This window comes from Cutaneotrichosporon cavernicola (assembly GCF_030864355.1).
Source record: "Cutaneotrichosporon cavernicola HIS019 DNA, chromosome: 6".
Classification (NCBI taxonomy): Eukaryota; Fungi; Basidiomycota; class Tremellomycetes; order Trichosporonales; family Trichosporonaceae; genus Cutaneotrichosporon; species Cutaneotrichosporon cavernicola.
The window spans coordinates 1840021-1868012 of record NC_083398.1 but is presented as its reverse complement, the minus strand read 5'-3'; the positions used below and the strand labels follow the sequence as shown (position 1 = coordinate 1868012).

General features: G+C 58.8%; 13 protein-coding genes across 13 annotated transcripts; 8 read left to right on the top strand and 5 right to left on the bottom strand.

The window, feature by feature from the left end:
* Window positions 1-324: 324 nt before the first annotated feature.
* On the top strand, window positions 325-2168 carry CcaverHIS019_0607230 (uncharacterized protein; the record flags this gene model as incomplete). Its single annotated transcript, XM_060603212.1, has 2 exons — window positions 325-656; window positions 689-2168. The coding sequence occupies 2 exons, from the start codon at window positions 325-327 to the stop codon at window positions 2166-2168; spliced, it is 1812 nt and encodes a 603-aa protein (XP_060459529.1).
* A 551-nt stretch (window positions 2169-2719) lies between these two features.
* Window positions 2720-3298, top strand: CcaverHIS019_0607220 (uncharacterized protein; the record flags this gene model as incomplete). The annotated part of the gene is made up of 3 exons (XM_060603211.1): window positions 2720-2727; window positions 2800-3074; window positions 3264-3298. 3 exons carry the CDS (start codon window positions 2720-2722, stop codon window positions 3296-3298), a joined length of 318 nt encoding a protein of 105 aa, XP_060459528.1.
* Window positions 3299-3524: 226 nt separating this feature from the next.
* Window positions 3525-5586, bottom strand: CcaverHIS019_0607210 (uncharacterized protein; the record flags this gene model as incomplete). The annotated part of the gene is made up of 3 exons (XM_060603209.1): window positions 3525-4619; window positions 4650-5286; window positions 5327-5586. The coding sequence occupies 3 exons, from the start codon at window positions 5584-5586 to the stop codon at window positions 3525-3527; spliced, it is 1992 nt and encodes a 663-aa protein (XP_060459527.1).
* Window positions 5587-7942: 2356 nt separating this feature from the next.
* On the top strand, window positions 7943-9198 carry CcaverHIS019_0607200 (uncharacterized protein; the record flags this gene model as incomplete). The annotated part of the gene is made up of 2 exons (XM_060603208.1): window positions 7943-7955; window positions 7988-9198. The coding sequence occupies 2 exons, from the start codon at window positions 7943-7945 to the stop codon at window positions 9196-9198; spliced, it is 1224 nt and encodes a 407-aa protein (XP_060459526.1).
* Window positions 9199-9332: 134 nt separating this feature from the next.
* On the bottom strand, window positions 9333-10374 carry CSM3 (uncharacterized protein; the record flags this gene model as incomplete). The annotated part of the gene is made up of 2 exons (XM_060603207.1): window positions 9333-9707; window positions 9745-10374. 2 exons carry the CDS (start codon window positions 10372-10374, stop codon window positions 9333-9335), a joined length of 1005 nt encoding a protein of 334 aa, XP_060459525.1.
* Window positions 10375-10686: 312 nt separating this feature from the next.
* Window positions 10687-11865, top strand: CcaverHIS019_0607180 (uncharacterized protein; the record flags this gene model as incomplete). Its single annotated transcript, XM_060603206.1, has 6 exons — window positions 10687-10752; window positions 10812-10851; window positions 10892-11015; window positions 11046-11188; window positions 11236-11301; window positions 11375-11865. 6 exons carry the CDS (start codon window positions 10687-10689, stop codon window positions 11863-11865), a joined length of 930 nt encoding a protein of 309 aa, XP_060459524.1.
* Window positions 11866-12119: 254 nt separating this feature from the next.
* On the bottom strand, window positions 12120-13050 carry CcaverHIS019_0607170 (uncharacterized protein; the record flags this gene model as incomplete). The annotated part of the gene is made up of 2 exons (XM_060603205.1): window positions 12120-12664; window positions 12705-13050. 2 exons carry the CDS (start codon window positions 13048-13050, stop codon window positions 12120-12122), a joined length of 891 nt encoding a protein of 296 aa, XP_060459523.1.
* A 1654-nt stretch (window positions 13051-14704) lies between these two features.
* Window positions 14705-15973, top strand: CcaverHIS019_0607160 (uncharacterized protein; the record flags this gene model as incomplete). Its single annotated transcript, XM_060603204.1, has 1 exon — window positions 14705-15973. One exon carries the CDS (start codon window positions 14705-14707, stop codon window positions 15971-15973), a length of 1269 nt encoding a protein of 422 aa, XP_060459522.1.
* A 923-nt stretch (window positions 15974-16896) lies between these two features.
* CcaverHIS019_0607150 (uncharacterized protein) lies at window positions 16897-18741 on the top strand (the record flags this gene model as incomplete). Its single annotated transcript, XM_060603203.1, has 1 exon — window positions 16897-18741. One exon carries the CDS (start codon window positions 16897-16899, stop codon window positions 18739-18741), a length of 1845 nt encoding a protein of 614 aa, XP_060459521.1.
* Window positions 18742-19052: 311 nt separating this feature from the next.
* Window positions 19053-19985, top strand: CcaverHIS019_0607140 (uncharacterized protein; the record flags this gene model as incomplete). The annotated part of the gene is made up of 1 exon (XM_060603202.1): window positions 19053-19985. One exon carries the CDS (start codon window positions 19053-19055, stop codon window positions 19983-19985), a length of 933 nt encoding a protein of 310 aa, XP_060459520.1.
* A 1000-nt stretch (window positions 19986-20985) lies between these two features.
* CcaverHIS019_0607130 (uncharacterized protein) lies at window positions 20986-22767 on the top strand (the record flags this gene model as incomplete). The annotated part of the gene is made up of 3 exons (XM_060603201.1): window positions 20986-21380; window positions 21417-22090; window positions 22343-22767. 3 exons carry the CDS (start codon window positions 20986-20988, stop codon window positions 22765-22767), a joined length of 1494 nt encoding a protein of 497 aa, XP_060459519.1.
* A 124-nt stretch (window positions 22768-22891) lies between these two features.
* On the bottom strand, window positions 22892-23167 carry CcaverHIS019_0607120 (uncharacterized protein; the record flags this gene model as incomplete). Its single annotated transcript, XM_060603200.1, has 2 exons — window positions 22892-22964; window positions 22995-23167. 2 exons carry the CDS (start codon window positions 23165-23167, stop codon window positions 22892-22894), a joined length of 246 nt encoding a protein of 81 aa, XP_060459518.1.
* A 192-nt stretch (window positions 23168-23359) lies between these two features.
* Window positions 23360-25438, bottom strand: CcaverHIS019_0607110 (uncharacterized protein; the record flags this gene model as incomplete). Its single annotated transcript, XM_060603198.1, has 1 exon — window positions 23360-25438. One exon carries the CDS (start codon window positions 25436-25438, stop codon window positions 23360-23362), a length of 2079 nt encoding a protein of 692 aa, XP_060459517.1.
* Window positions 25439-27992: the final 2554 nt, after the last annotated feature.

Genomic DNA, 27992 nt, shown 5'->3' with positions numbered 1-27992 from the left:
CGCTCCAAGCTGAACGCTAAGACGCTGGCGTCACTGGAATGCAACCACACACTCAAGAGAGACTAACAAAGTCACCTCTACACGATCCTCATCATCTTCCCACGCATCACACATCCAACATTCAACATTCAACCTTCCTTTGGCTCCTCTTCTTATCTCCTCTCTCTCTCTCACTCTCTCTCTCGCTCTCTCTCTCTCTCCACCTTGACTCCTTGCCACCCTTGCATTTTGCATCTTGCCCATCAAAACAGAGAACACTCATTATCGGGCTTATCAGCAACACACCTCAGACTCTTGCTTCTTGACATCTTACCCGCGTTCACCATGTCGCGACCCATCAACACTCACTCGCCACCGCGCGCCTCGGCATCGCGCCCACGCATAAACGCGCTCTCCCCTCTCCAGACATTCTCCTCACTCTCCCCCGAGAGCGACGTCATTAAGACCAAGTCGTGGGCTGTCTCTACCTCTCCACAAAGCATAACCCCGAGTAGCCTCAGTCGCTCGGGCAGCGCCAACAGCCTCTCCAGGTCTTTGAGCGGGCGCGACTTTGCCTTTACCAGCCGGCGGGGAACCAACTCGTCGGACGTGAGCGACACCACCACCCGCCTTCTACTCGTCAAGGCGCCATCGAGTCCTGACCAACCGTTGCGCAAGTACGCTAATAGCTCGACCAAGCTAACGTCAGGTCCTCGCAATCTTGCTCGTCGCTCGCATCTGTGGCGGTCTCTGCATCCTCCCCACCACAGCCAGCGCGCAAGCGTTCGTTTGCGGGCGCATCGTTTGGCGGGATGAGCCCCATCAGCCCCATGACGACGCTCAGGCGTGAGGCTTCGAATCCCGATCTCACGGCCGCACAGATCACCCCGACTGGAGGGCTCGTGGGTGTCGGCACTGGCTTGACGCAACTACAGAACGCACCCCAACTCTCGCCCGAAGAAATCATGGGGCTCGGTCGTGGAATCATGGCCCCTGTTGCGGCGTCCGACTCGGGTTCGGTAACGCCCGGGCGCAACCGTAGACGTAAGTCTACGGGCTCGTTCAAGAATGTCATGGCCGGGGGCGCCGTGCATGCCGAACCCGAACCGATCGCCCTGGAGCCAGTCAAGTACGTCGAGATGGACGCTGGGGTACACCTTCCCTTCCACAACCGACCAGCCGAGGTCAAGGAGCTCTTTGAAAACCCCCGCAACACCCAGCTCCTCGCCCTTCTGCAACAGACATTCCCTGAAGGTCCTCTGCGCCCGAACTGGAAGGACATTGACGTGCACGAGTGGAACTGGTCAGAGTTCTACGCGCACCTCACGACCGTCGACCGTGCCGAATGCGAAGACTACCCTTGGGTTGAGCTGGCGCGCGATGCCGTACGCCAGCACAGCGTCTCGCTGTGGGAGAATCTCGGTACATGCCTAGGCTGCGATACCGAGCTCATGATGGCGGGCGAGGAGGACGAGACGCCCGCGTCGTGGGGCGGTCTGGGACTGAGCGAGGAGGGCGAATATGACCCCTACCAGAGACGCGTGTGGATCGAGGGCCTCGAGCCCGTCGACCCCGACGCTGAAATGCGCGAAGAGCGTGAGCTCAGCGAGGCATTTGACGACTACGAGTTTGGCGCCGCCGGCGGCTTCTCATCCATGGCAACGATCGGGGAGGAGAGACCTGCTCCTTCTGGACCCACACCCGCTCAGCGCGCCGGCAAGGGCGAGGTTACCGACCCTCTCCGCTCTCCGGAAGCAAGGAACCACCCGCTGGCCCACGACTTTGCCATGGCGTCTTCGGCATCCTCGGCGTCATCCTTGGGGTCGGTTGGATCGCCGGTATCTTCATCGGGCGGTCCGAAGCGCGGACGCAGCTTTGTCGGGCTCTCGATCACGACATCGGCACCGACGTTTGCGCCCCGCACCCCGGGGTCATACGAGGAGCGCGAGGACCAGCAGCAGCGTACGCCAGGCAACCCGCTGTTCGTGAGCAGCTTCAACACGCTGTCGCTCAGCCCGACGCTCGGGCGCAAGCAGAGCGTGAGTTATGGCGTGCCGGCCGCCGACGCCGACTCGTTCAGAGGGTTTGAGAAGCCAGGACATATCACGAGACGCGCGAGTGGAACGGGACTGAGCGAGAGCGCGATCACGTTTGTGAGTGACTCTAGCTTCGACGGGCCGTTCAGGTAGTTGTGTAAGTGTGCTTTACTAGACAGCATGTGCAGTTGTAGAAGGTTGTACGGATGGAGCCATGTTTATCTTGGTGCAGCTTGACGACGGCAACCGGGGCAGCAATTAATAACTAGGCCGACGGGTGGAGCAAACTAACTTTTAGACGACACTGTCTGGCGCAGCACAGCTAGCACAGACGACGGATAGCACACGGAGGCACTCCATTCCTCATTCCTCATTTAGCAGAGCCTCTTCCCACATACGTCTCATGACGCAGGGGCGCTCGGTAGCGTTGTTTTCTGACATTGAATGAGCACTCCGCTTGTCCATCTGCCTCTCGTCTGTGAGGGAGTAGAGGGGCACCCACGTCGTCCATACCAGCGTCTCGCCTCGCATCGGCTGTCCTCGTAGTCTAGTCATGTGCACCACTCACCTGACCTTTGGGCGCGTCACCATTCTCATCGATAAATGGTGGCCTGGGCTGTCCATTTCTTCTCATCTCAAGCTCATCTCAAGCTCATCTCAATCTCATTTCAATCTCATCTCAAGTCCATCACAAGCACACCACAATGACCCCGTGCGTCCCTTCTCTCCCCCTTCCTTCTCCCTCTTCCTTCTCCCTCTTCCTTCTTCCCCCCCCTAACCCCAGCATGGACGCTCCCCCCGAGGGCATCGACCCCTCGCACGTCCGCACCACGCTCGGACCCCGCCGCAACTCATGCGAAGCCCACCCCGGCCTGATCCAGAGCACGCATCTGGCCCCGCTCAACGAGGGTCTCATGGTTGACGACTCGCCGAAACGCGGCATCGACCCCGCACACGTTGTGCACACGCGTGAACGCCGCAATTCTTGTGAAGCCCGCCCGGGGCTGATTCAGAGCACGCATCTGGCGCCGCTGAACGAGTGTCTAGTGGCCAAGGATGGTGAGTCTAAGGGAGTACCAAAACATGAGGGTGGGAGGGTGGGGTATAAGGACCATGGTGGAGATCGAGATGGAGAGAGAGAACCGTCGTCGCCTCTCGATCCACCAGAGGCTTTACTCCGCTTCCACCTCATGCGATAGTCCCCAATCCGACTCACCGTGAGTCGGACATTGGCTCAGCTGACAGCAGATGAAAACATGCCCAAGGCCAGAATGCACAAGTAGGACGAAACAAATAAACCAATGCCAAACCCCACGTAATCGCTTTCAAAACATGTTGACAAGAAATCAAAGCCGGAAGAAAACAAGGCGAAACACGTTCAGAGCCCGTTCAGTAGCTATGCAGCCAGTGCCGTGTGCTGTGGTTGATCGTCTGCTGCTTTGCCAATCTGTCTCACATCGTCTGAATACAATCTGGGTATCCCCTTGAACAACCTCAAAACACCCTCCACTAGAGCTTGGCCGTGGTCGAAGCAGAAGTAACGTTGCCTGCCTGCCATCCCTCGACCACGCCGCGCGCAACCATCTGCGCAACAGCCATAGTCGTGATCATGGGGTTAACACCCGACGAGGTGGGGAGCACACTCGCGTCGGCAACCCAAACTCCCGACACGCCATACAGGGCGCCGTTGGGGTCGCAAGCCCCGTCGGCCGGGCGGCTCGACATGCGGTTCGCAGCCATCTGGTGCGCGCTTCCGTATGCGGCCGGACGCGTCGTGCGCACCTGCGTCGTCCATTCGTCCCAGTCGTCCCCAGTCTTCCACGAGGGCACACCCCTGGCCGCGACGATAATCTCTTCGGCACCCATGGCCTTGAGGATCTCGGCAGCACCAACCGTGCCCGTCTGGATGTTGTTAGAGTCAGTGGCGGAGACCGAGTAGTGCACGGCCGCGTCGCCGTGCTTGTCGAGCTTGACACGGCCGCAGTCCTTGTCGCGCGTAATGACGATCAGGCCGACCATGTGCGAGTGACGGGCAAGGCGACCCTTGTGCACCTCTCCCCCGCTCCAGGGGAGGAGACACATGCTGAGGACGGGCTGCATGAGGCCTGTCTCGATGCGCGGTCCATAACCTCCAGGGGTGAGGTTGGCGAACTCGCTCACGACAGAGGTCAGAATCACCCCCTCCGTCGGGTGCATGTCCTCCTTGAACGTGGCGTAGACGTAGTTGGTCGGGTGGACAAAAATGCTCGCCCCGATGCGGGGGTTGCGGACACGCGAACGAAGAAGCAGAGCGGGCGAGTTGAGGCTCCCACCGGCGACGACGATGCGGGGGGCTGTGATGCTCACCTCGCTCTCTCCCTCGCGGATAGTAACCCCCGACGCGACGCGGTTGACAAAGTCGATCCGGCGCACGTCGGCGTGGAGGAAACTCGCGCCGGCGCGTGCGGCATCAGCCAGCCACTTGTGCACGCCGCCCTTCTTGCCGCCGGACACACAACCGTTCGCGCAGTTGTGACCGCATCCGTGCGATTCGCCGCCATTGTTCTGCGGCACGTTGGCGCGCGTGTACCCGAGCCGCCTCGCGCCCTCGAGAAGTATCTTGTTCTGTATGTTGTGCTCCGTGGGCTCACTCACGCGCATCACGTCGCACACATAGTCCAGGTCGGCCTGGAATTGCGGGCTGGTAAAGTACGGCAGGCCAAACTCCTTGGTCCAGCCCTCACGGACTGCCGCGGGGGTCTGCAGACTCGCAGCCCAGTTAACCGTACTTCCTCCGCCGAGCACCGCACCTGCAACGAGGGCGACCGAGTCGTCCTCGGTGGCCATGAGTATACCACGTTCGTACATGTGCGCGAGGGCGTATGGCTCGTCGTAGCTCTTCGAGAGGTCGATGTTGGGTCCCTTCTCGATAATCAAAATACGCATGCCGGCCTCAGCCATGGCCTTTGCGGCCACACCGCCGCCGCTCCCGCTACCAACGATGATCGCGTCCCACTTTTTCGCAGCGGCCTCCGAGACAGAGAGGAACGAGTAGTCGTAGTATTCCTTGGCCTTGGGCACAGGCGGCGGGTCATAACGCATGACCTTGCGCACGAGAACTGAGTTACGAACATAGAGCGCGACGCCGAGCTTGACGAGAGAGTCGTAGATCTTGCGGAAGGTTGGGATGACACTGATCTTCCATGCGAGCAGCTGCTTCTCGCGCACAGCGATGGGCTGCGACTCGAACGGCGTGAGCGAGCCGGTGAGAGCGAGTGAGCCAAAGTAACCCCTGGCGTCAGCTTTCCTATGAACTTGGTCTCTAAACCTACCTCATCAGACCAAGGACCATCTTGAGCTCGGCCATCTTCTCGGGCGTCAGGAAAGCTGGAAGGAGGGTGTGCAGCTCCTCCCTCAGACCGGGGACCTGGCTCGGGACCTCGGCAGCGAAGGCAGCCACAGAGTCAGCGTCGACCTCGCCCGAAAGACCGGGGGCGATCTTGAGTAGCTCCTCGACCGACATGGCGGGGATGGCCGTGTCAAACACGGCCATGAGGGTCCGCTCCTCGTCCTTTGTGAAGGCGTACTTCATGGCGAGGAAGGTGGAGGTAGGGGTTGGGGTTGGGGTTCGGAGGGGAAGGATAACGAGGTTGGCCACGGAGAAGAGCCTACCGGGAGAGCGGTAGGTAGGATGGCGAGTGGAAGGGAGAGGGGGATCAAGCAGCAAGAGGAAGAGGAAGAGGGAGAGGAAGAGAAAGAGGAATGGTGAATGCATCTTAACCTCCTAAAGACTGGCGCCCCACGGTGGACCCCACGTTGGAACCTCTAGTACCGGCAACTTCCAACCGAGTCTCCCACCTTACCTGAGTTAACAGTCACCCTACATTACCCGATTCTCCTACCATGAACAATGCACAAGTGCCCGACGAGTGCACATACTGCTAGATGGTTAGTGAAACAGCGAGGTGAACGCAGACCGTGTTCAACCATTACAATCTAAGCGGCTCCTGCTATTATTCTGCGGTAGTAATACAGTAATAACCGGGAGATTCAGTTGCAGGCACCAAACTCTCTTGTACAGTACGCGTGTGCTAAGATGTATCGAGGCCGTGAAACAGTTCTGTTTCAACGTGACCTCCGAAATACACTTGTCAAGCCAAACCCACACTCGATCCCCTCCCCAACAGTCTGGCATGGTCTGCGATGAATCGCTTTCATGCCTGGCTAGATCCAACCCACATCCCCATTGCCCAGCCAGCTTATCTCATCCTCAGCCTCAATCCACTTGACCTCGAGAGCATTGTTCTCAGCCGCATGAGGCAGTTAGCGTTCTGTGAGTATAGCCAGAAGCCAGATACTGATACGTCCGTGGTCATGCGTGGACTGCTTGGCCCCTCGCGAGATCGAGTTGAGGGGCCAGGAGGACCGTGCGTGGGCATCTCGCCGGCTTTGGCGTGGTTCAAGTACGCCAAGTTTGTGCAATGGACACGACATGACCCAGAATTACCAGTAAGTATTGGGCGTCATCTTACGGTCACCCCACCCCACACTTCGAGAGCGCAGTGGAGAGGTGACTCATGTACTGTCGCGGACGTCGTGAGGCGTTTGGAGCTGGCGGAACATTGATCCTGCAGATGTGGGAACAAGACAATCAAGCGCCGAAGGAGCAGCCGATGCCCTTTTGTGGCACGGGATCTGAGCATTGACCTCGATCTCGCCAACGTCGTCTGCGAGTTGGTGAGTTGGTTGGATAGCCACCAGCGGCCGGTGCATTTGACATTTTGACAAAGTCGGAAGACGGGGAGGCTGGACGTGGCCAGCATTTGACCATTGTCACAGGGTTAAATGATGGGCATATATACTCAACGCGGAATGCCGTACGTCATATACAGTACTGGCAGTGTCTGATGACCAAAAGGTGGCGCCGATAGCCGACACACTTGACCAACCAACGTCTGTGGTCAAGCTCCATGGCCATAGTCGAGCTACCTGTTCCTCATCTGACTTTGTCAGAGTCATATCGCTAGGCTCAACTGACTCTGTCTCCACTTGATGACAGGACAAATCCCTTCGAGTCAGATGAGTCAGATGAGGATGGCAAATGGCCAAGCAGGCCACGTGACATGAATCTCAACTTGGGCGCCAACTACTTGCGTGTCGGGTACCACAACCACGTCAGTGACATGAGTGTGACTCATGTCACAACTGGAGTCAGAGTGGGCTAGTGGGCGAGTGAGTCCAACGAGCCACGTCGTTGATGCGGCAAATTTCGGCCAAAGCCGTGATTATCGGTGAGCAAAAGTGAAAAGTGTGGTGACTCAACAGGCGGGTAGCGGAAGACGGATATAAACTCTTCGGCGGGGATAAGCCTTGAGCGCTGAGGTTTCAATTTCAAGTCAACAGATTGCCGACTCTCACTTGGCGCCAAGCAGAAGAGCATTTACTGCATTTACTGTATCTTAAACCATGCCATCCACCACGATCCATACAAGCAAGACATACATCACTTAAGCCCCGTTCTTGTCGGTACATCTGCAACAACCGTGATTACATTGAAACCCATGCCCTCCTCGTCTTCCGCCGAGCCACCCGACGCCGCTGGGGAGTCCCGCTACTCCCACTCCCTACGCCCACCTTCCCTCCACTCCCACTCCCTCTCCCCCACCGTCTCCCAAACCAACGAACTCGAACGAATAGTCTCCCCTCGACCAGAGACTATCCGATCCTTCAAAGAAGCAGGATACGCCGCCCAAGTACCCCTCGGCGACGGGGTACTTGAATCCGCCGTCGCGCCGTTCCACTCCCGCCCCGATGATGCAGTGGAAGATGGCGGCGACAGTGAGGCCATTGACGAAGCGGCGCGCATCGTCGAGCTGATCGGCCCTCCACCAGACGGGGGACGAGACGCTTGGCTATGCGTCATTGCTGCTTTTGGACAACAATTCGCCATGTTTGGTCTCAGTGAGTCACCACACAACCAAAGCTAACACAAGTGACGGCAAACGGCCAATTGCAAGCACACTACCTGGTTAACCAGTTGAGCGACCACTCGAAATCGGACATTGCGTGGTTCGGCTCTATCCAGACCCTCATCGAGTTTAGTTTCGCCATCTTCACAGGCCGATACTTTGACATCCACGGGGCCAAGTTGCTGGTCAGTTCTGCGACCGTGCTGGCTTTCGTGAGCGTCATCGGATTGGCCTTTGCCCACGAATACTACCAGTTTCTATTGAGCTTTATTCTGTTCGGTTTCGCCGCCAGTCTTATTTACGCGCCGTCGGCCGCCGTCGCAAGCCACTGGTTCGATAAGAGGCGCGGCCTCGCGATCGGTTGTATCGTCGCTGGGTCGGGGTTGGGCGGCGTGCTCTACCCTATCATCCTCGAGCAGTTATTTCGCCAGATCGGATACCGGAACACGATGCTCTTTGTCGGCGGTCTCAACTTTTGTCTTATGGCCCCAGGGATATGGTGGATGAAGACCAGGTTGCCTCCCCGAGCCCCGCCAAAGTGGAGCGCAATGAAGGCGCCATGGAAAGATATCAGGTATGTCGTGCACGTGATTGGTGCAGCACTGTTCGGGATGAACGTCCTCTCGCCGTACTTTACTGCCATTTATTACATGGACAGCAACAACGTGCCAAAGTACATCTCCGAGTATGCCGTTGCGATAGCGCTTTCGGGTAGCTTGGTCGGCCGCTGTATCCTGGGATGGATGGCCGACATTGTTGGGGTGTGGAAAGTCTTTGGAGCGGTTGGACCTGTTTCCGGCATCATCCTCTTTGCACTCTGGCTCCCGATCGTCGGTACCGCCCCGGCCATTGTCGGATTGATCACGTACGGTATGATCTCCGGCTCGTGGTTCGCCCTCCTCCCCGCCGCGACCGCTACCATCTCGCCCGTCCACGAGGCTGGTATGCGTTTCGGCATGCTCGTCTCCGCGCTTGCGGTGCCATCCCTCGTCGGGCCAGTCATCACGTCCGCCCTCATCGAAAAGGGCAACAACACGTTCAAGTGGGCGGCCGTGTGGGTCGGCCTATGCTCCATGCTGGCTGGGGCAGTTGTCAACTCGGTCCCACTCATGACGTGGTGGCGGAAGCGAATGGCGGACAAGGAGTCGGAGACGGACACTGAGTTGGGCACAGTGCCCAGCACTGTCGAGAAGTCGCGTGACGTCACGAAAGAGAGGGCGGGCGAGCAACAGTGACACCAATATCAGTTTCGACCAGTAGAGGCATGAATAGCATATTAGTCAGTGCGAAGTTATGGGAGCCTGGAAGCATATCCTCCAGCTAGCGCGGTTGGAGAACGTGAGCAATACATATACACAGACATTGACGCCTACCACTCCTCCTCCTCGTCAAACGCAGGCGGCTCATCGCCAAAGTCCACCCTCGTCTCCCGCCGCGTCTCGACTGCCAAGCTCTCCCCCGTCTCCCGCTCCATTTCAGCCATGGCCGCGAGTTCGTCCTCGTCCACGTCCACATCCACGTCCGGCCCCGGTGCGAAGAGCGGCCGTCGATCCGCAGCCAGCGTCTCCGGCCCTGGTGCGTACCGGAACGACTCGTCGCCCAAGCTCTCCTCCTCACCCTCAATGAACGCGCCAAGCGACTCCTGTCCCCCACCACCCCCAATGTTATTCTCGCCATCCTCTGGATCCGGAGTAGGCGACCGCGGGGGCGGGTGGAACTCGTCGCGCAACCCCTTAATGGCGTTCTGATCAGCTCGGCCTCATAGCCTCATAACAACTCACGACCATGCGGACGCTGCGGCACACCTTCTCCGTCCGCTCGATGGTGAATGCAAACTCGCCGCGGGGAAACATGCCATGTGCCCAGATCTGGTACGTGTCCATGAGTCGGCTCAGGTCGGATGTCTTGGTCAGCTCGGCAATACCACGTCTCACCTCATGACCTTTGCCCTTGACTTTGAACCTCCGTGTCGCGCTCATAAGCGCTGGCAATCCACGTGATCCAAGGAGACGATCCGCATCGACCTTGGCCCGAACTCGCGATCGTTTTGGCGCTTCCTCTGTCGATCCACCCAAAGCGAGGGGATCCTGCATGGCCAGCGGATCGTCGAAGAGCTCGGCGATGGCGCGCGGCGCAATCCCCTCCACGTTTGGATCAGGGAGGCGTACTTCCGACCTCCCATCGTTGCCGGCTCGAGTTACGGCGCGCTCGAGGTCAAAGTCCTCCATCTCCTGACTTGGCGAGAGCGGCCCATCCTCATCGTTGAAATCGCCGTATCGCCGCTTGAGTGGGGTATGGCTGGGCGTAGATGCGCCGTCGAGGAACAGTGCTTCGCCTCTTGGTCGCGGTGGGGTTGGCGGGGGAGAGTCGGGCGGAGGCGAGTCGGCGCTGAAGAGGTCCGTGAGGCTCATGGTGATGTTGTGTTCTCGGAGTACCTGTTGGTGTAATGTTGGTTCAAAGCCAGACGCGTCGCGTTGCGGAACCAAATTGCCACGTGAGGTTTGGTCCTCGCCTTGGAGTGGATCAAGTGATTCTCAGCCGAAACCTGGAATTCATCGATGTCCGGGTTTAGCCGCAAAGGAATTGCCGGCCGGCCCGACAGCCGCCCAATACCGCCATGAACCGAACCCCGATACATAACACTGGCTGAGCTTCCCACCTTTCTTACGCCCATCTCGGTCTCGTTCTCGTTCTTGCAACCCTACTCTTCTCAAGCACTCACAATGGCCGCACAGTTCACCCCTCCCGCATCGTTCGCCGTCGACGACCTCTTCTCCGTTGCTGGTCGCGTGAGTCTCCGCATACTCCCATCCTGGGTCCACGAGCCCACCTACAGCGCTAACCCCAGACCGTCGTCATCACCGGCGGTGGTACCGGCCTCGGAAAGGGTATGTCCACCTCAGTCCCCTCCGTCTCAGCTGACCCCAGCCATCGCCAACGCATACGTCACGAACGGCGCCAAGGTGTTCATCTCGGGACGCCGTACCGAGGTCCTCGACGCCGCTGTCCAGCTCATCAAGCCCCAGGCTGGCAAGGGCGGTGACATTGTTGCGTGAGTCCTTCCTCTTCAAAGCTGATGTAGTGTGCCGGGTGACGTGTCGACTAAGGCGGGATGCAAGAAGCTGTACGATGACATTGCCAAGCTCACTGACGTCGTCGACGTGCTCGTCAACTGCGCCGGTGTTATGAAGCACTACCGCAGCCCCACTTCCGATGTCGACAACAGTGAGTGGGCCTGGCCAGCTATGCCGTTAGACCAAGCTGACATGCAGTCGAGGCCGTCGCCAAGATGCTCTGGGAGGGCTGTGAGGACGACGACTTCAACTATACCAACCAGAGTGAGTACCACTCACGCGAGCTTTGCGATACTCATCATCAAACTCGCAGCTCACAGCTCGAAGCTCACACCAGTCAACATTAACGGCGTCTACTTCACCACCGTCGCCTTCATCCCCCTCCTGATGAAGTCGGACCTCAAGTCGGTTGTGGTCATCGCTTCGATCGCCGGGCACATCCTGCAGCGCGCCGTCGGAAGCGTATCCTACGGCGCCTCCAAGGCTGGAACAATGCACACCGCCAACCTCCTGGCCGGCCGCCTGTCGCCTGCCAAGATCCGAGTTAACACTATCTGCCCCGGCATCTTCCCGTCCGAGATGACGGGCGTATCCGCCTCCGAGGGTGGACACAAGTACGACATTAGCAAGGGGGCGGAGATGGCTGCTGCGCGCTGTGTCGTGGGCCGTCCGGGAATGCCGCACGAGATCGTCGGACCTGTCATGCTCCTCGGTTCGAGGGCCGGGTCGTACATGGACGGCGCGACGCTTGTTGTCGACGGAGGGCGCGCTCTGTCGGCTGGTATGAATGAGGGTGTGCGTATCAAGGAGGAACTTATTATCAACTAGACTGGGTCAAGGAGATGGATAAATGACTGTGGCGGATGAAACTGCTCATCACATGGGCTGATGCTTGGGCTGACGCTGATGCCCGCGGTCCATAGGGTGATGGGATATGAGATGGGAGCGAGGATGGACATGAGGGACCGAGAAGAGGAAGTTGTGTAGTTCCGTACAGGTAGCATACACTTCTATAGGGTGCTACACATTACTCATGACAGGTATGCTCTATTGATGACTGGCTACACCCTCTCATTCTCAACTCATCCCAAGGCCCCTCCCTGGATCGACTTGCCAGAAGCACTATCGACGCTCCCTCTCTCCCCACTGCTGGAATAGACAGCAATCGCCCCACGGACGCCCTCGTCCTCAAACACCCACGCCCTCCGTCTTGGCAACGTACGGCGAGACGGCCAGGTACGCCGGAACGTCTCTGCTGGATCCTCATGGCGTCGCGCAATCTCCCACGATGCCGACAACGACGGAGACGGAGACAGTGACAGAGGCGACAGAGGCGACAGACGCGACCAAGTCAAGGACGGCGTCGACTCGTTCCGCCACTGTCCTGGGGCAAGGGAGTCGGCCAACGTCCGTGCCGTATCAAGCGCCCCGGCAATCCGGGCATGTATCGGCCTCTCTAGCAACTGGACAGCGGCGCGAAAAACGCCATCACTCATCTCCTCCCCGTAAGCCAGGGCGCGCTCGAGGACCGGATCGGGGCCGTTGTATTTCCGCCAACTCGACGGGAATGAGCCCGAGCCCGAGCACTCAATCTTAGATAGACAGGCGAGATCGTGTTTGAATATCCCTAGCGTCAGACAATCCGGCCCAGAGAATGGGCGACTTACGAATAGCCTCGTCTACTTGTACAAGAACAGAACCGAGGTGCGCCGATACATACGTACACCGTCCGGCGAGGATACGTTGTAACTTGTCAATTGCAGATTGAAGTAGTGTGCGGGAATCCAGAAGCGCCGTCCACGCTTCGATAAGTTTCGACCTCGACAACGTCCCCCCGTCCCAGATGAAGGAGGTGATGTACACCCTCGGCGTGACCATGTGGTTTGCGACGCCGCGGGGTACTGCCGTCGTATACTTGAACACCCGGACGGTAGGGGCGTGCACCCGTTCCTCGATGCGCTGGTACCACCTCTCTTTTGGGGGAGTGGCAGTGACAAAGTGCGGGATGGACATGGTAGAATGGGATAAAGAGAGTGAGGTAAGGGTGTCAACTTGAGAGATGCTAGATGCGAGATGCTAAACGTTAGGTGTGAGGTGTGAGATGTGAGATGTGGGAACTAGACTGTTTAACTTGTGTCGACTCGGTTTGGTTGTCGGTTGCGGGCGCTCGCGGTGGATCTGGATTTGGGCAGAGGCGACACAATTACCGTGGGCCATTCAAAGACAAGACTCAAGTACCTTTTCAGCCCGTCGCACTCCGCAGCTCCGCAGTCTCACTCTCAAGCCTTGTCGCTATGTGTCCGAGCTTGAACACCGTCGTGTTTGTCACGGATAATGGATTGGCGGATGAGTGGCAACGCGACTGATTTACCTGCACGTGACCTGCCTCGTCTGCCTGAATAGTCACCTTGCGCTCATGTCATGTCAATACCATAATGTGGATATCCATGGTGCCCCCATTCCTGTCCCGTCTGGCTGTGGAGACGATGCTGACAGAGTAGGCTCGAGCGCTTGTTGAGATGGGTCTGAGCGTCTGGATGAACTCAGTACATTTTATGGTCTTGGATGGCCGTTTCTCTTCTCATCACTACATTCCTCAAGGCTCAGTTTCTTTGTTACGATTGGTTAGCTTGATTCAAGGACAAGGTCGACAACGCGTTTCAGAATCCCACAATATAAACCAAACCTCAAGAGACAATTACAGAGCAGACAACTGCCTAGGTCTTGCTCATGCGCATGCACAAGCGCTCGTCCTGGTCATGCTCCGGATCCCATATCGCCTGTCTGGCAGTTACACTTGCATCTGCTACGTACAAACGTCCGTGCGCGGCGCGTGGCTGCCCCCGACGCCTCAGCTGCGACGGTCTGTGCGTCTGCGTGAGCCACGCGCAGCAAAGATGCTAGGACAGAGGACAATGGATGTATCACCTTGGTCTTGGTCTTGGTCTTCCCTTTCGCCTTTACGTTGCTCTTCATTACACACTCGTTCGTCCTCATCCCCGTCCCCGCTCCAGCCTCCGGCTCAATGTTGATACTCGCCCTCGCTGCAGCAGCGCTGGCCGCTACCGTCACTGCACAGCCTGGATCACGCGATCTGCAGTTGCAAAGGGGGTGAGTCTAAGTCTGGCGCAGCCTCGGAAGGGTTGACACGGGGCGAAGGTGGGAACCGAGGAACGGGAGAACTGCATTGGATTGGGACCAGGACGCGTCGGTCGTCGGCGTGTCTCAACGTACTATCAGAGCCGACGAAGCTCCCTCATCTCCTTCTCCTCCTCCTCCTGTCCTCCTCTTCCTCTTCCTCCTCTTCCTCTTCCTCCCTCCTCCTCCTTCCCCTCAACCCCCCCCCCCCCCCCCACTCCCTCCTCCCTCCCTCCCTCCCTCCTCCTCCTTCCCCACGCCCCCCAGCCCCAACCCTCCTCAACGCCCAGATCTCACCCCTCCACCACCCCACCCCAACGCCGCTGATAAAAGATGGGGATGGTCACGAGCACGGTCCTTACAACGCTCCTCACGCCAAAGCTTCCAGTTCCCACAGAAGGCGGAGAAGGCAGAGCACGGTGCCATCGATGACCGCTCCGCTGTCCAAGCTCGCGCTGGGGGACAAGGGGCCGGTCCTCGCCCGACGCCATGTACCGCCGTTCCACAGATAGTCGCTCGGCAGTTAACAATGTCGCTTAGTATAACGATGCCGAGCCTGACCTCGACGTCAGGCCCCCTTCCGCCAAGTTCGTCACCCCGTCTCCCATCCACCACATCCTCCCCCAAGCCGTCGAGCTCGCCGCCCAGCTCATCCACCCCCCCCAGCTCGTCCACCTTGACTACTTCATCATCAACCACGACCTCTGACGAGGAGACGACCACGACGTCCGAGACTAGCACGACCTCCAGCAAACAGGACAAGCCGACCTCGGAACCATCCACCACCGCGACATCGACAAGCGCCACTCCCTCGCAATCCACTTCTTCCCCCGCCCCCTCCACCCCGACCTCCACAGCCCCCATCGGCGCCATCATAGGAGTAGCCGTTGGTGGCGCCCTAATCATCGGCGTGCTCGTCGGCCTCCTCATCGTCCGCTTGAAGAAGCGCACACGCCACAGACCCCGCGACTCCCATCTCTTCATGGACCCCGACTTCCCCATCGCCCTTGACCCATACTACCCCGTCCCTGGACATCACTCGCCCGCGCCATCTAATCTCGGCCGCACAGCCAGCAACGGCAGCATGACGGCTCCCGCGAACCGCCCCCGCCAGTCAGGGTACGAGACATATGACTCCGTCGAGTACGTCTACGCTGGCCCGGACGGGTACTACGACCAGGGGACTGGGGCAACCAAACCACCCCCACCCCAGCGTGGCCCGAGTTACGTCCAGCGTACCCCGGCGCGCCAGCCAAGTCTGAGCCAAGGATACGCCGCGTACGCAGGTCCCGGCGCGTGTATCCCCGAAAGTGAGCGCTACGACTACGACGACCACCACTTCCAACAGTACCCGCAGGGATATCCAAGCCAGGGAGGATACCCCGTGCCAATGCAGCCCCAGCCGACGGAATACTCGGGGCATGGCCAACCTGGGTATCAGAACGGCTTCGCCCCTCAGATGGCGCCAATGCCAATGCAGCGACAGATGACGAGCGGATACCCGCAGGCCGGCTATTACCCCGCAGACGCCTACGCTGCACCAGCTCCTGTTCCCAGCCACGCGTACCCCTCTAGCCCAGCGCATCCGGTGCGCGCTCCTTCGACTTCTATGGGCAGCTCGTCGGCTGTCGTCTCAGCAGGACCTCCCGTCTCCTCTGCTCAACCAGCACAACAAGTGTCAGCCGAGATGGTCACGCATGAGGAGGACGCTGGTGTCGTCCTTCCCACGACGTTACCGCCAATGTACCGTGCCGAATGGGCACCAGGTGAGGGTGCGGCAAGACCAGCCAAGTCGTAGGAGGACCAGTTTGGGATGCATCGTTTCTATCCGCGGAACCGAGCGGGGACCGCGAGGACGCTTTCGGCCATGACCATGGCATGCAGTGCCCCAGCTGTGCGGAATAAGCATGCGGCATGGGATCTTGAGCTGGAGAGGCCCTCGGGTGTGGGTGTGTGAGTAGGCGCATGGAGACATATGGTGGTGGGCCGGAATGCTGTCCTAAGAGAACAGCATTCTAGCGGATTGAGTTTTAGCGTTCAGCTTTGAGCGCAACGAGTTTGAAAGTGCAGCCCTTGTAGCTTTTGAGTGGATACGGCCAGAGGAATGCGGAGAGAGACAGTTACGGCATAGCGGCTCTGCTGCTGACACGACCCCTGGGACTAGTGCGCCACTGGTTCCCCAGCTGCCCAGGCCTCTGCTGTCGTGCCGTCGCTGAGTCAACCTCGTTCCTCGCTGCGGACTGGCGTGGCGTGGCGTGGGGACTTTTACAATCCCACGTGAGAGACGGGCTAGCGGCCCGGTTCTTATGCACTGTTTGGTGTTGAGTGTTGGGTATTGGTGTGTGATCAAATCCTGAAATAGATGCTTTAGAATGGAACCTAATAGGGTCTTGGCTAAAGAGTTAATCGGCTTGTCTCGGACCAAGTAGATCGGGTTGATAGGGAAGGCAGAAACACAAGGTGGGAGGCTGTGCATGCCATCGTGTTCATCATCCTCAACATTGTCATCGCCATCTATATCTGATCTTTTTTGCTCTCTACCACATTTCTGATTCATCTCAAATCTCTGTCAAGCTTTAAACGAACAAGGACGACCTCACGACCGCAAACATACCCACAACTGCACATTCGTTTACCCTCCACGCCATGGCCCTCCACGCCCGTTTCTAAACTTGGAACTTTGCGCGACCCATCACACACTCGCCGCCATTGATCTGTACCATGTCCGCTCGCAGAGACGCAAAATACCCCAGCCGTGACCTTTCACCGCGGGGCCGCTTGTACCGGCGACAAGACTCGTCAGTGTCGAATTCGCAGGAACCGACCCCGGGCTCGAGCTCAAACCCACCCCCCTCGTCTGACCAGCCACCGTCGTCAAACTCCCCCACGTCGTCAACAACCCCTCCCCCCTCATCGTCAACCCCAACAACGAGCAGCACTCCCACCTCTAATCCACCCACGAGTGAACCGCCCACGTCGACGCCACCCACATCAACTCCCCCCACATCGACGCCACCGACTTCAACGCCGCCGACTTCAACGCCGCCGACTTCCACACCTCCAACTTCCTCCCCAACCACGAGCACGCCAACTACCTCGGACCCCGCATCCACATCCACATCGACGACTATTGTGACTCCACCAGCGTCAACGACCACGACACAGGAGCCTCCATCCTCCGCCTCGACCTCGACGACGGTTGTCATCGTTACGGATGACACATACTCATCGACGCCGACGTCCACGAGCCCCGGCTTGACGACATACACTCGCAATGGCACGACTGTGGTCGTGTCTATGACTGCGACTGGTCAATTCCAGAGCGAAATAGCCCATGCCGGCGGGAACACACACGCGAACGTTGGCGCGATCGTCGGGGGCGTGCTGGGGGCCGCAGTGGCATTGGGCGCGATCGTCGGCCTCCTCCTCTTTTGCCGCCATCGCCGTCGAAAGCAGCGCTACGATGGCGTCCCGCAGATGCCCCCGCGTCCTAGCTGGACGCCATTGTCACCGGTGGCAACGGGAGCCGCGACCCTCAGCCCAGACCCTACTTACGAGCCCTACTACGACTCATTCCAGCGCTACGACCCATCTGGCCCGTGCTCGACTCAGCCTACGTCGGATGGCCACGTCCGTTCAAACCCCAACTCACAGTACTCTACCTACTCGCAGCTGTCAACGATAGACCCGACGCCCGAGTCGAGCACGAGACAACTGTTAAGCGCTGGATCGGGCGCAGCCACCGCAGGTGGTGTTGCAGGTGGTGTCCCAGGGGGTGCTGCTGTTGGTGCCGGGACTGCTGTGACCGGGGCTGCTGTGGCTGGGGCTGGTGTGGCCGGTGCGGGCGCACGAAGCGCACGAAGCAGCGACGACGACATCTGGAACGAGGCGCGGATGTACCAGACCAGCTATCTTCCCGAGCCCTATCCTATCAACAGGGCCGAGCACACTGGTACGCCCTCGTCAGCATACGCGTGGGGCGCGGCTCAGCCCAAACGCCAGCTTGGGATGACGAACCCCGACCCAGAGACGCCGGACACGCCCAAGTCTAGCTACTTCGGGTTATCGGAGCTTGGGGACGGAAGTCCAGGCGTGAGTGCTCCTGGGGCTGGTTCAGGGGCGGCGGCGGTGGGAGTAAGCGCAGCTGCGGCTGGAGATGTGCCCCTGTCGCCACCACGGCCACCGAAGAGCGAGCGTCGCCTGAGCAACTCCCCCCTCGTGGTGGCGGCGAACATTGCCGACCAGAGGATGGAGCAGCCTCCTCTCTCGGCTGTTGGCACAACCGACTCGGACCCCTTCAGGTGGGATGCAATGAGCACGGCCCAAACAGCCCTCACGACCAACAGCACTGAGCATTCGCAACCAGGCCTCGCATTCTCCACCCCTTCTGGCGCAGATCAGCCCGTTGCTGGCGCTGGCCGTCTACCTGTCACCACAGCTGGGGCCAGTGTGCAGAGACAGGAGACACTGCCGCCGTACCAGCCCGAGTGGGAGAACCGCCTCAGCGGGAGCACTTTTGGGGACATGAAGCGCGAACTGCGTGAGCGCAGCCGAGACACAAACTAGGACAATGGCGGCAGTTGGAGGACGATGTAATATAGTGCATGTAGTTTGTGGCGATGTGTACACTTAATATGCTCTCCAAAGTGGAACGATGCCGAGGTGCCTGGCCTCGGCGGGTGGCGAATTCGGAGTGGCGCGAGATTGCGGTATGCAACAAGTGTCACGTGTCTCTTGCTTGAATGGGCGGATTGCACACGAGTGGAGCCATCCCGCCCGTTCCTCCATCATCATGACATGACCTCGACGCGCCCAGCATCACATCTTGATGTTGGCTTCAGTCTCACTCTCACTCTCACTCACTGCCCATACTCACCATGACAACACTAGACCACACCGCCTTCCCACATATCCTCGACGCGATTCTGACCAACGCGCCCCGCCGAGTCCTCCTCACTTTCCGGGCCACATCGCAGCACCTCCGCTCACTTGCCGACAACATCCTCTGCGCCAACGCCGACCTACACCTCACCGCTACCGCATCATGGAGCCTGACCTCTGCTTCTGGAGCCCTCCCCCTCCTCCCCGGAGACACACGCGCCTCGTGTCTCTCCGCCATCAAAACACTCACCCTCCGTATGCCCCCCTCCCAACGCCGCATGGCGCGCAAAGACCTCCTCCTCCCCGCCCTCTACCTCTCCGCTACCACCCTCCGGCTTCCCGACCCTTTCTTGCGATTATCCATCGACGGCCTAGCTCCCCTCGCTGAAGAATTAATCGTCTTTGAACGAATTACCCCCAGTTTCAACTGCGACAAGACGGGCTGGTTCTTTCCCCCCACCATATCTGGGACGCGTATTCCAACCTGGGCCAAAAGATACGTCCTCAACATAGCAGTGAGACCCGAGGAACCGGAACTCCACGCCGCGACTTGGGACGCTTGGGCTGTGGTGGATGAGGATGGGCGGCCCCAATCTCTTAATGACGATCGAGAGGTGGTGGTGATTCTCCATGGATTGCCTGGACGCCCGGCGCGGTCCCTCCAAGTTGCCCAACACGAGCTCGGAATACTCCACGGCCTCGCGGAGGCTGTTGCCGCGCATCCATGGAAATGGACAGTGGTCGGCGTTCCCGAGATGCTCAAGGTCGCGCCACATGCTGTAGCGGCGCAAGACTTTGCGAGCCGGTTCAACGAGGTGGCTGGGCGGGAGAATGACTTTTGTTCCATGGCCCAGTATGAGCGCTTGAGAGGGCCAAGGGCGGTGCTAGAGACGGACGTTCGCACCAGCTCTACATCCTGGATGGAATAATGGATAACGTATGCTGCATGCATGAGGGCAGAGATAGAGGCGAGGCTTGCGCAACGTTTACGTAATCACTCACCATAGCTCAGTTGGTAGAGCGTCGGACTGTAATTGGTTACCCCACTTAAGAGCTTCTTAAGGAGAATACATCCGCAGGTCCTGTGTTCGACTCACAGTGGTGAGAGTATCTTTTGGTTTTTGGCTGGCGGAGGGATGATTTAAGCTTGGCTGGGACGTTTCATGTCGACCAAAGAACTGATGAAGAGGCAAGGCTTGACACTAGACGCGTTGGATGGGCGGACAAAACGGGGAATGGGCAGACGTTGGACATTCATTCACCTAGCCTGCTGGGTGTTTGGTGGGCTTTCCCGTAACTCTCTGACCCTGGTGGTTGCCAAGAACGAGACATGTTCGGCGGATTCGATGGCGGCTAGAGTTTGCGCTTCAGAGTTTGGCCATCAGAGTTTGGACGGTTTGTCGGTAGCTTTCCATGTTGGTCTGCGATACTGCCGTACATGTCTGCCAAGTCTGTCACACTATGCCGTCAATAAGTGTTCCAGCGCCATGTCGAGGCCAGAAGGGGTAGTAGTGCTTTCAGGCAAGTTGAATGTTGTGATTCAGGCAAGCTGAATGTTGTGATGTGATTCCCAACTGTATCACCCTTTCAACCGAGCTTTGTTGGCCGAAACTGCGACAGAAACAGGGATACACTGCGGGAAGGAGAATAAGGTTGGGCCAGTCGTCTGGCAAGTGAAACTGACTTCAGGATTAATAAACAGACTGACTTTGATACAGTAGTACAGTAACAAGACTCGTCTTCTGCCGGGTGCCTCTTGTTCCTGGCCCGCCGTCGTCTGGCATCTATAGACCTGAATCAACCGTCCAGGCCCAGTCCACGACTCCGGGCTTGTCGGCCACAACAGACCTACGACTCACCATGAAATGGTTGCATACTCGCTTTGAATCCATCTACATCTCGTTCTCGTTCAACTAGTCTCCATCCACCATGGCGTCGTCGCCACCTCCTCCACCCCGGAGGACACTGCGCCTCACTCTCCCCGCTGACGCCCTCTCCCCCTCTCTCACCTTCTCTCCCCCTCTTTCATGGAACTTTGACGGCGCCTGGAACCTCGTCAACGCGACTGGCGCCAGCATATCACATACCTTTGCAGGCGAGCGCTGGGCGCTTCGCGGGTCCGCCAACGCCCTCGTCATAGCTGGCCCCAGTGCCGATCTTACCGTCGACGGCATTCCCACCAAAAGTATCAACACGGTTGGAGACGAGGTAGTCGCGGCGAAAGTTGGAGAGGGATGGCATACAGCCAAGTACAGCCTCTCTGGATATCGTGGCGAGTTGAGTGTTTACGGCGCGACGTCTGAATTGAGCATTGTTGCGGATTTGTACGTGTAAATGACAAAAGGGAAGGCTGACAATAGATCCGAAGACGAGTTCAAGGCGCTCGAGCAGCGCGTTCCCTTGTCCGAGCACGGCGACAACTTGGTATACGACGGCTGGAGTGCAGTCGAGGCAGCCCAAGGTACGATGGGGACTCTGGTGCTGAACATTCCCTCCAATACGAGCTTGTTCGCTCTCTCGGGAACCCGAGGACCAGCAGGAACAGTCCAACTCACCTTGACTCCTCCCATTCTTGACCGTGGCGATTTTGCCGCCGACACAGCCCTCGCTGCACCCAGCAACGACACTGCGCTCTTTACAGCTCCTCTCGACCCACAAATCCAATACGCTGTCAACATCACGGGCCGCGGCGCCCGTCTCTCCGCACTCCACTACTGGCCCGTCTCGTCCGACGCCTTCCCCTGGCGCCGTTCCTCCTGGTCACCCCCCTCCTCCCTCCTCTACATTCCTCCACCCCCGCCCTCAAACCCACAGTCCTCACTTGCCCAACATCGCCGCAAAAACATTGGCGCTATTGTCGGCGGCACAATCGGTGGCCTCGTCATCCTCTCAGTCCTAATCATCATGGCACTCTGCGAATGCCGCCGCGTCCGCTTCTTCGGTGCCCGATACCGTCCCCGCCGCGGAGTCTCGAAACGCGGTATCTCGTCCTCGGATCTAACCCGTTTCGACGAACACTACTTCTCGGTCCGCAGTGCGAGTTCACATGAATCCCACGACCGTACACCCACCCCCTTTGTTGAATATAACGCCTATGCTGGCGGATTAACACGCACACCAACCCTCAGCACACCGACCTTGAATTCTCCATTGAATTCACCGTCCCTCGCATCCTCGGTCCCATTCTCCCCGGCCCTCCGCGCTTCATCCCGCAGAGATTGGGCAAAAGCCACTTCCCCAACTCCCAAATCTAGATATACCCATGTTGCGCGCGCACCCGTAACAGCGGACATGTACTCGCGGCCCTCGCTCACGGAGACCGCAAGCGTCGTCAGCATCCCCATCTCCAAAGTTGGTGCGCCTCCCCAGCCCCAGTTTGGTCCCCCCCAGTCCCAACTTGGGCACCAGCTTGGCCCCCCTCCCCAGACCAAAGTACCCCAACTTGCGCGCCAACTTGGGCCCCCTCCCCCTCCCCGACTACGCCGCCCACCACCCATTGAAGAGCCCCGGAGATCCTCATACGAACTACGGGTGCGCGAGTTCATGGGCGTCCCACAGTGGTCTACATTGCCCGGACACGCGAGGGAGAGGGTACTGTTGCCTGTTGCGCCGCCTAGGGAGCGGTTGAGACAGCCGTCGCCGGCGCCAGAGGAGTGGGAGCCAGACAATATGAGCGTGTATTCTGGTGCAACTATTGGCAAGGCGATATGATAATCGTTGTACAAGTATAATATGTGAGCTGGCCTCCTAGGATCTTGAGAGAGACGTCTGCTCGCGTTGACTCTGCTGGGTGACCACGTCTGTGCGACCCGACCCAACGCATACTGGCCACCGGCTATGTTACGCTACGACCTGCTTGACAAAAGCGTGCCGCCACAAGGAGGCCGAAGAAGACGGCCAACGTGCGGCTGTGTGAGCTAACCTCGGCGCAGACATACTATTCGCCGCGGTACAGCAGCGCGGCATAGGCGAACGCGCTGCCGAGGCCGGACACGACGCCCACGAGGATGTACACGTATTCCCGGCTTTGGTCGGGAGGTACAAGGCCGAGGCCGAGGTCGAGGTCGAGGTCGAGGTCGGAAGCGTAGTTCGCCTTGTTGTTGGATACCATGTTAGATGGACTGGGGGAGCTCGCTGGTGAGGCGGTGAGTTTGGACGTGTATTGGAGTGGTGTATGTTGCCTTAATAGGCAGCGGGCAGGAGCGCTCTGATGGTTCCATGTCGGGGGGCGGAATGATCGTGCTCCTCTTCTTCTGTCCCGATCAGCAATACATGACATGCATAGCACGACATACAACCAGGCCTACTCAAACCTCTCCCACTCCTGCTCATAGTATATGACCTTGGCCGCAACACTAGGCATGCCGGTCCCCGAGCCCCATGTTCCGTAGGTGTATCCGTTCGAGACGGCAGGACTCACCGGGCCCATGAGACTGGGACTCATGGGCCCTGGCCCCATCCCACCGATTTGCGAGCCCACCGTGCCAAACGGCCCGGCGCCGAGACCGTACGCTCCGCCCCCAATCTGTTTCAGGAGCTCTTGCATGGGCAAGTAGAATCTGACGTACGCGTGTCCCCGTTCCTCGCCGAATGCGAGTAACTCTGAAACGTCCTGCCGTTCACAAGCGTCGCGATACTTGTCGCGCATGAGGGGCGAGTAGAGCGTGCAGATGTTCTTTTGGTCGCCCGTCACCACGCCCTTGTAGTCAAAGTGGTCTTCGGCCCACGTGTCCCGAGCAAAAGTCCAATAACACTCTTCGCAGATTTGGAGGTTTGGTCGCCAACCCCACCATCGGCGGCCGGGGGGATCGACCAAGTTGCGGCGAGGACATGGCGGCGCATAACCCAACCAGAAAGCCACCTCGTAGAATGGTGTCCAGACGCCCCAGTCGAGTGCTTGTGCAAGCTTCATGAGGTAGATCGGGAAGCGCACGGCCGAGGACGGACCGTCACAAAACGAACACCTGTGTCCTGTGCCGCGGGCGCGAGGGCGGAAGAACTTTTCCAGTCGTAGGGGCGTCACAAAGGCCGGGTAACATTCGCCGCACAGACTAAAGTCGCTGTTACAGCCCTCGCCCCAGGACGTGAAGGTTTGAACGTTCGCCAGGCCCCACATGTCCATGACAAAGTCGGGCCGTTCGTCGCGGTCTAACATCTTGCGCACAACCGCATCCATCGCCATCCACCAGATGTCAAAGCTCCCGTGGTCGATGGCCACTTCGAATGCGTAGCGCATGCGTGGACTCGAGAAGTCGCAGCCCCATAACGAATCACGCGCCGGCGGCTGATCATACGGCACAAAGTCCGAGGCGAATGGCGACGCCTTCACCATGTCGAGGTAGCAACGCTCACAGCAGACGAAGCCGTGTATCGGCCTCGAGGTCGTGTACCACTTGCGCGAGGTGCTCTCCACCACCTTACCGTCACAGAACGGCTGCGTCTGTAGGCGGTTCATGTTGGTGCAAAAGTCGTCCCACGCCGCAGGTCCAATGGTCCCTGCACGCAGCAGGTTGTTCCGCAATGACTCGTGCACGCCGTCGCAATGCCAGCTCACATTCCCTGACATCTCACGCGCATCAAACTTGTCCATGAACGGCGTGACGGACACGATGTCGTCCATGCACTCGCCGCAGATGACAACGTTGTTGATCGCATTGTTCTTCGGGGCGAACCACTGGATGCTATCCGTGGGTGTAAAGGTATCGCCAGGAACGCATTGGCGCTTCTCCTCGCGGTCTTTGGCCCACGCCTTGAGCGCCGTCCCATCCCGCGTTCGCTTGGCCTCGGGCAACAACTTGTACGCCGCTTTAGGGATCGCGTACGAGCACATCCCATCGCGATGCTCCTTGAGCTCGACAAAGTCGCTCGCGTACGGTGTGTCGGCCACAAAGTCCTGGTGGCACTTTGAGCACATCAGGAAGTCGTCATTCCCCCCGCGCAGGTGATACCATGACAGCGGATACGGGCGAGCGTTGTCCAGCCCAGGACAGCGGTAGACAATGTCGGCTGGGTCGTCTAACCTCACAGAGGGGACGGGAACAGGGCGATCGATAACGAGCTCGAATGGCCGAGGAAGTTCCGGGTGGGAATTGAACAGCGTCGATATTCCAGCAAACGTCCCCGTGCCCGGAATGAGTGTGGATATTAGTGACGTCGCGGGAGACGTCGGGGACACCGAAAGTGCTGGCGATGCGAGGGTTGGAGACGTTTGTGCTGGAAGAAGGGGCGGTGAAGTCGCCGGTGGGGAGCCCGCATCGGGAGCAGGAGAGACCGCGCCAGCAGAGACTGTTGGTTGCGGCAGCGCAGCGATGTATGCAGGAGGCGGCTCGATATCCAAGTCGTCAACATCATTTATGAGGCCCTCGAGAGGGTCAGTCCGCATCGGACTTGACCCCCGGCCAGCGGATGAAGGGGGGCCGTCGAGACTGGATTGGGACAATCGCCCCTGCCTCTCCCGAACCTGGGGTTCGACACCTGCCGGCCGCGGAGATGTTGTCGATGATCGCCGTTGATCCGTAGAGTTTTGTGCATCCTGAGGCGTAGGGATACGTGGTAGAGGTCGGGGCTTCGGAGATGTCTCCTCAGGTAGGAAAGCATGCTTGTAGTCTTCCACAAGTGGAACTACTCGCCCATGTGATGACGAGGAGGCCGCATGTGATGGGGATCTCGGGGACGTCGCGGTGGTTGAGGAGGCCGCTGCCGACCTTGGTCCTGCTGCGGCTATTGGCTGGGTGGCGGATGGTGTTGCTGACGGACTGGTAGAGGACGCGGGTCCTGGGTTCGCCGCAAATTGACTCGGTCCCGACCGCGAAGGGCCAGCGCCAAAGCCCGAAGACGAGCCAGCGAACGTGCCGTTTACAGGCGAGATTGGGGTCGCCGGAAAGTAATTCGCATTCTCGTTTGGCAATGAGCTCCTCGTCTGGCGTGGAGAGGTATGTATCGTGCGCGGAGGTGAGGTTGGAGGCGGATGGTGTGGAGGTGACTGTGGCGTGGGCAATGCGTGAGATGATATCGATCCACGACCTGGCGGTGAAGCAAGCGGCCTGGCGATCTGTGGAGGAGATGTGTGAGGCTCTGTGTGTTCTGGGAGGAGAGGGATTGGTTGAGGACGTGTTGGTAGGTAACCAGTTGAGAACGCAGCCGAATGTTGTGTGGGAGGTGTTACTGTGTGCATGGGCGAGAAGGCGCCTTGCTGAAGACCGGGAGACTCGGAAATTGCATTATTAAAGATTGTATTATGCTGCAGAGTCGGAGACGGGGTTTGAGACGCGGATGGCGAGTGAGATGTGTGTTGAGGAGCTGCTTCAGAGTAGGGTGGGTACGACCCCTGTCCGACCCTCGGTGATCTTGGTGGCAGCGGAGGAGGATACGATGTCTGGGGTTGCCGAGGTGGCGGCGTAGGATACGATGTCTGGGGTTGCCGAGGTGGCGGCGTAGGTCCTATTATCTGGACCAATGGTCGCGGCGAAGGAGTAACCTGTTGCGCGGCGACATTGAACGCTGGCCAAGTTGAGTTCTCTGGCGGCGCGAAAGAGCTTTGCCCACTAGGTCCGGTGCTGACGGGGCGCGGAGGGAGTGGTGGAGGCCCACGAAACCACGTAGGTGAAAGAGGAGTCGGGGAGAGCGGGGTGGGGTGCGCGACAGGAAAATACACGTGCTGAGGATTGGATGCGATGGAGGAAGAGGGTGGTCGCTGAAAGTGTGATGGAGGGGGTTGAGGGAGTTGAGGGCGCGCAGGTGGGTTCACGGGGTTCGGAGAGGGCGGTGCGCGCCCGTTTCCAGGATACTGGTGGGTCATTGTTGATAGCTGTTGCCGACAAGGCGCAGTGATGATGAGGATGGTTGGAGTGATGAGGAGCCGAAGATGGTTTGTTAGTGGCGCTACCCCGCGGGGAAAACGCCAAAACAATCGACCACTCAATTTACTCCCGCTGACTGTCGTCACTACATTACAGAACAAGATCGACCTTGACATCGCTCCATCGCTTATGTCTTGTCTACTCTGCATCCATCTACGCCAAACCGACTGCGTGACCTGCAGAGGTTGAGATGACGAGATGGACTACGGTTTGGGGAACAATACGGAGCGCTCGTGTGGAGGGTTAATCGCGCTGCCTGACACTTGAAGGAATGACTTTGCTTACCCTACCCGCCACAGTGCAAACTCGAGCGGTCGGTCTTGAGGTCAACTAAATGACAGGACAGGAGAAGCGAGGACGAGTAGTCGAATGCAATCTCTTGGCGCGCACGTGCGGGTCAGCTGTACCTCGTGAGTACGTGAGTCATGTGAGACACGGCGTATTCAGGGACAGTGAGGCGTTTGTTCTCATATTCAGTGTAGAGACTACCAAGACGAGCGAGGCGAGGCAACCGTTACTCTCACTAAGATTAGATTTCGGTGGCGTAGATCCTCGAGGCCACACTCAAGGTACGCAGCCCTGCCCAGGATACACTGCGTGCCTCGTGTACGTGCTGTTATAGCGCTTCGCGACCGCATCCGTGCAAGACAGATGATGGGACTGCGGCTCAACGGCCTTCTAATGCTTACAAGCGACACTCTTTACCTCATCGCGACGGAGAGCGGAACGAGCAGAGCGAATGTCGTTATCTGATCCAAGGACTCATATCCAGGCTGACCTACGCTTGGCACAGCCACAGAACTCATATCTGATGGTCAGCGGTGAGGATCGAACCCCGTCTCCCTCTTCGGCACTTCGCCGGTCCTCCCGGACGAGGTGCCACAGACGGGTTGAATGATCATCACTACATGTATGCGAAAGAGTTCTGTGGATGGCAGGTTGGGAGATGCAAACAGTGATGAAGGATGCGAGATGGGAGTGCGGATGGGGGAACCACGGCCGTCTTCGCCACCACTCATTGTGCGGCGTGGAGCCATATCCCAGCGCCAACGCCAAGCGTGGCTTGGGCTGCTCGTA